This window comes from Plasmodium vinckei (genome assembly GCF_900681995.1).
Source record: "Plasmodium vinckei vinckei genome assembly, chromosome: PVVCY_05".
NCBI lineage: Eukaryota > Apicomplexa > Aconoidasida > Haemosporida > Plasmodiidae > Plasmodium > Plasmodium vinckei.
The window spans coordinates 719,093-725,497 of NC_051297.1; the positions used below are offsets into that span (position 1 = coordinate 719,093).

A 6,405-nucleotide genomic window follows, 5' to 3' on the forward strand; every position below is an offset into this window, starting at 1 on the left:
CAAATTTTATGATTTAGGAATATACCCTGTCATATTCAATAAAAAATGTTACATTTTCTTGACCATTTTTATTATATATTTTTTCTATAATATTGCAATTATTCATTTTGTTTACTCTTTCTCAAGGAATAAAATGTGAAGTAAAAAGTATTTTATATAAAACGGGTTACATTTTGAATAGATGCATACTGTGTGTCGATCTACATCGATATACACATACACATCATATTTTTTTTGAAAGCTTTTCATATTTTTAAACAACACAAATAATAGTAAAACAACAATAATTATTTATGAATCGTGAAAATAGTTACACATATTTATAATACTAATAATTTTTACCATATATATGACTATATCATACATCCTATATGGTGTAAAACTAAAAGCATGGAAATTAAGGAATTATATTTTATAAAAACTCGCCAAAAGGACATATAATATATCTACAGTATAATCTTCCTTTAAATGTGATTTTTATTAAAAATAAAAAAAAATTATCAATGATCATGTCGATGCCAAGGATTTTCTATATTCCTGATTTTTGAGTAATGTTTGAAATTTTTTTTTATTCGATTTTATGTTTTTCCACGTATTTCAAAAGTGTTAACATAAATATTATGATTCAAAAATGTAAAATGGCTCTATATAGAGAAAATGAATATGCTTTGGAGGGAGTAAGACCTTTCAAGCTATGATTAATGTGTATATACATATGTAGAAATATATATAGTTATATTAAAATTAATACTACATATATCTTTAGAAAATCAAACATTTGAATAATTCATGAAATAAATAGTATAAAATAATATTAAAAATAATGGATGGTAATAATATGATCACTGAAATATAACATATCCTTGGGTCTATGAAATTTTTATTGACTATATTATTATGAATGCATGTTTCTGTAAAAGGGATACCTTATTTTATATTTCTTCTAAATATATCGTTTAAAATATTTTTTATGGTTAATATTCATATACCACATGAAAAATGATTTTTAATAAATATAAAAAAAAAGTGAAAAACACCAAAAGGGAATATTGTAATGTGCCAGAAGATGATAACAAAGAAAAGACGGTTTTATCAAATATAGTTACTAACGAAAAATGTTTTAAAAATATTATATTAAAAAATTATTTTAAAATAATCCTAAAAAATATATATAACAATTTTTACAAAAACAATCATTTTTTTGAAATTGTTCTATATGTGGACATAATAAAAATGTTCGTTCTAAGGAAAATAATATATATATGTATTGTGTGTATATAATATATTATGATATAATAATGTAGTATAATATACATAAGTTTTATTATTATGTATTACATTTTTACTTCCTAATATATTTTCCATTCTGTGTGTTATTCGAAATATAGAATAGACTCAGGATTATATGATGACTGCCAGATAACTACAAACTTTATTTCATTTACCAAAAAATTCAACAAAACTGTGTACATTTTATTTTCGGAGTTTTTAGAAAATTTTAGGGTAACATATAATTAATTCCATATTCATAATTATTTGTAAACATATTAGTATGAATGCATATATAGAGACATATAATCTATATGAACTAAAAATGTGTTAGCTACAATATTCATGTATTAGTTGAATTTAAAAAACACCATAAATATATTACATTACAAACAGAATGAAAACGATAAAAAAGATTTTATAAATTATTTGGATATTTTATTAAAGAATAAATTTTTTACTATTATTCTTGTTCCTATTAATACCCCTATAAAAGTATTAAATAATCTAACTACCAAATTAAATATTTAGGACACCCGCATTAATATTAATCGTATCTTTTTGTATGACTATGCATGTATAAACATGTTCTTTATTTTTATGTTTAGACGGATTGTATTACTAATCTGAGCAAATCTAACAAGCTAGAGAAAAATATATATGAAGTGATTGAACTTATTAATGCTACACTTATACAAAAAGATAAAAAAAGTTTCTTATATAAAACTTTTTATATGAGAATATGTGATTGTTCACATAAATACATGCCTTATCAAAATATAGTTGTAAAGACCTTTAAACTTGGGGGAGTTAATAAGTAAAACTTTTGAAAAAAAAAATTATATATACATGTGTGAGAATGGGATATATTTTTTTCTTTATTTTTAACAGAAGCAACAAATATAAGGGGAAATGTAGCATATGCTTTACCAAAGAATATGAAGAAATAATCATAAAAAGAAAATTCATAAATTTTTATATCTTAACATTTTCATTTACCAAAGAGATGGACGAATACAACAGCAGAGGTTATATTTTCATATCAAGCTTTCAATATTTTTTTATTAATGTTTGTATTTATGTATACGGTTATTACATTTTTTTATATTTTTTTTCAATGTTTAGACGAATGTATAACATTTGATGTATTATATCACGACGTCAGTGAAAGAAATGAACTATTTGAAAATGGTCTAAAATACAACTTAATCGTTGTACCGATTCCTGATGAGGTTTGTATTGCACATATGAAAATTGACAAAACATATAGAGACAAAGATAAGACAGAAACTTATTTATCTATGGTTGGTAATATAATATCGTATGCTTATTATTTAAATTTTATTTTTTTATTTTTTTTTTTAGTTAAGCAAAAATTGTTATAAAGGGGCACATACTAATACACTTTGGTTGTTAAACTATAGGGGGCATGTAATTATGAAAAAAATAATATATATATAACGCAATAATGATAATTAGAATAGTGGTGATAACGCATGCATACAATATAAGGGATTATATACACACATAAAATTATATTATATTTTTATATGAAATTATGTATTATACCCATTATATATTTTAAGGAAATAAAAAAGTTCGAAAGCGGAAAACTAGCGTTGATTGGAAATTTGGACTCATCCTTATTGATGCAAAAATTTAACTGCTTTATAAAGGACCAAAATTTATGCGGTATATTAATTCAGCTAAATATGTGTGAACATAAATAATCAATATAATACCAGATATACATATATGTATGTGTAAACATAAATTTTTTCCCACACATTTTTTTACAACCAAGCAGATATGAAAAAGATTATTTTTAATATTCTAAAAATTCCGAATGATAATTTCTGTTTGAATAAAATATGCAAAACGACAAAACTTTCCCTAATTTTAATTAGCATAAGTAGTAATTTTTTAAAATATTCAAAATTAGACATATCAGCATATCATATATTTAACAAGATAAACATTGGAAAGTCTATAAATAGTTGTAGCATCAAGGAACACCCCTTAAAAAGTAAACAAACACAAAATCGTATAATTTTCTTTATTATATTATTAGTTGTATCGTGATCATTTCCATGTATATACTTGTATATTCAATGAGTACTACTTTATTATGATATATATAGGGATAAGAGGACCTCATTGTTTTTTCATATGCTCAGATGAAATAATAATGACAGAAATAGTTAAATTTTGCAACTATTTTTGCAATATTAAAATGTTAAATGTGAAAGTTGATTCGTTTAGTATATTGTTAACACAAAAATATGACATATTAGTTATAAATATAAATAATTTTAGTAGTTCTCAAATTTATGCACTAGAAGAAATATTAAAAAATGGGGTATACAGAAATAAAAAACATTCCGTTCCTATTTCAACAACCTTTTGGGTCTATGCTGTAAAGCCATATATCCGAAGCGAATCTGTAAGAAATGGCTACACACACTACCCACAAATATAAAATAAATATGTAGAGAGATATTGATACTGCATATGTATATACATTTTCACAATTCTATTGACTATACATATCCAAAAAATTGTTGTATATTATTTTTACAGGAATTTAATACATATATAAAGGGAAATTTGTTAGCGCGTTTTGATTTTTTGTTTGATCTAAACTTTGAAGACGATGATGAGATTATCGATGAAATATTACGAATGACAGATAATGATGAACAAAAAAAAACATTTGATTATTATTTTGATTTAAATAATGAATATAATTATTTAAAAAAAGGTAATATCCCAAATTATGAATTTACTGAAATGAGTGATATATCTGAATCGATAATACAAAAGTATTTTCATATGGCATCAGATTTATCAACCCTAACCATGTAAGTTTTTATGTAATTCGATCATCAATAGACTAATATTGCATATGTGTGTGTATAATATTATATATGTATTTTCCCTATATGCATACATTAAATTTTATTTGATTATTTTATCATTCATTATATAGTACTATTTTGATGGTATATACATATATAACTATTTTTCATATTCAAATGTTAAATAATATATGCTTTTTTTATATATATTTTTTTATACAGACATCATATAGGAATTTGTGAATTGCTGTGTATCAGTATTTCGATTTTGTTAAGAAAAAAAGAATGCTCAATTGAACACGTGGTTTTAGGATTGTTTTTATACGATAGATTTGTATCTTCCACAAAAAATAAATTAACTCAGTTTGATAAAAATATTTTAAGTGATATAATAAACTCAAAATCAGATGAAGATAATTCTTTTTACAAACTAATGAACTATTTTTCTTCATATTTAAACGCAACAATGAATTTGTAAATTATATAATAAAACCACACGTATTATTCTAAACACGTGCATACACCTTTGAGCTTCATATTAAGTTGTATATACAAACGCTGATATTCATTTTTATTATTCTCATTAAAATAGTTTGTTATCATTTTTTCTTGATACCAAAAAAAATATAAACAAGTGATAGTTATTATTATATTACTAAAATAACGACTAATTTTAAATAAAAAATGCATACAACCCATATAATGGTATATGTATGATTATACATATACAATATGACTATATATAATTATGCATATGAAATTTCGTCACGCATGAAAAAATAAAAATAATTTTGATACATATTTGGAATAAAATATGCATGAAAAAAAATATATATAACCATGCATAAATATATAAATGAGTAATATACATTCATTATATAGTTTATTATTGTACACTGTATAATTAAAAAATAATGATATCTTAAAGTGGATTCCTTGAAATTATAAGCAACTTTTAAGTCATCTTATAATATATCACTCACTCTTTTTACACAAACGCAAACATATCTAATACATTTTACAAATTGAAGAAGTATATTTTATATCAACATATTTAATATATTTCCTATGTTAATAAATATTAATAGCTGCATGCTTCATATATGAATAGAAAATGTTTTTTTTCATCTGTTTTATTCAATTAAAGCAATCTTTGCAATTCGTCATAAAAAACAAGAACAAGAGCTCCTCCAGCTCCTCTAATAACGTTAGCCCATGCTCCTTTGAAAAATCCGCCAATACCTTCATGTTTTAATATTTTAATCCAACAATCCATGGTATTTTTATATTGAATATCTTCTTTTGCTTTTCTACCTGACATCATCATCATTCTTCTTCTGACTGTATCAAATGGATATGAAATTAAACCAGCCAAAATAGTAACTGATTGGGCAACTGACCATTTCAAAACAATACTTGTATTTTGATCATTATTAAATAGTATAGCTTTTGCACTATCGTATAAGCCAAAATATGAACCTCTATACACAATAATACCCGTAACTGAAATACCAAAGCCACTATATAATGATAATAATCCTGTTTGTTTGTATATTTTTTTTAAGCAATCAAATAATCCATTAAATTCTCTATTTTTTCCTTTTCCGATATCTGATGCTAATCTTGTTCTTGCAAAATCTAAAGGATAAACTATAAGTAAAGAAACAGCTCCTGCAGTTGCTCCCGATAATATATTAACACAAAAGAATTTTGCAAATTCTGAATTTTGATCATACCTTGGAAATATATTTTTAAAATAATCTTTGAAGGCAAAATTAAAAGCTTGGGTTGGGAAATATCGAATAATATTTGCCGTATTTCCTCTCCATAATGATGAAACACCTTGTTCTTGTGATACTCTTTTAAAGCAGTTTATTAGCCCAGAATATCTTTCGACTTGACCGGATTTTATTTCAGGTATAGAGTCTTGTGTTTGTATTAACATTTTTACTCTTTCTATTGGGGCAACTACTGTTTTTGAAATAGCGGCGGAAACACCGCCCATTAAAAAATCAGCAGCAAAGCTTGATTTGAAATCTCCACTCATTTTGAATAAATATAAAAATAATAAACTGTTTTATATTTATTGACTTTTTACGTAAAAATTGATAAAAATATTGCAGAAATTATATATTTCTACGTTATTCAAATAGAATATAAATTAAATTTCTATGTAATAAAAAACCAAAAAAAATCGATATTTTTATCTTTCAAATATATATATAGATATATTATTGAAAAATATTAAAATTTACAAAAATATATCCGTATATTCTAT

At 23.4% G+C, this 6,405-nt stretch overlaps 2 protein-coding genes across 2 annotated transcripts; one reads left to right on the forward strand and one right to left on the reverse strand.

The window, feature by feature from the left end:
- Positions 1 to 999: 999 nt before the first annotated feature.
- PVVCY_0502050 (conserved Plasmodium protein, unknown function) lies at positions 1,000 to 4,605 on the forward strand (the record flags this gene model as incomplete). Its single annotated transcript, XM_037635038.1, has 12 exons — positions 1,000 to 1,235; positions 1,389 to 1,503; positions 1,666 to 1,764; positions 1,878 to 2,086; positions 2,161 to 2,297; positions 2,395 to 2,501; positions 2,635 to 2,700; positions 2,856 to 2,961; positions 3,077 to 3,295; positions 3,411 to 3,712; positions 3,850 to 4,130; positions 4,350 to 4,605. The coding sequence occupies 12 exons, from the start codon at positions 1,000 to 1,002 to the stop codon at positions 4,603 to 4,605; spliced, it is 2,133 nt and encodes a 710-aa protein (XP_037490224.1).
- Positions 4,606 to 5,268: 663 nt separating this feature from the next.
- On the reverse strand, positions 5,269 to 6,174 carry PVVCY_0502060 (ADP/ATP transporter on adenylate translocase, putative; the record flags this gene model as incomplete). The annotated part of the gene is made up of 1 exon (XM_008627578.1): positions 5,269 to 6,174. One exon carries the CDS (start codon positions 6,172 to 6,174, stop codon positions 5,269 to 5,271), a length of 906 nt encoding a protein of 301 aa, XP_008625800.1.
- Between the last annotated feature and the right edge of the window lie 231 nt (positions 6,175 to 6,405).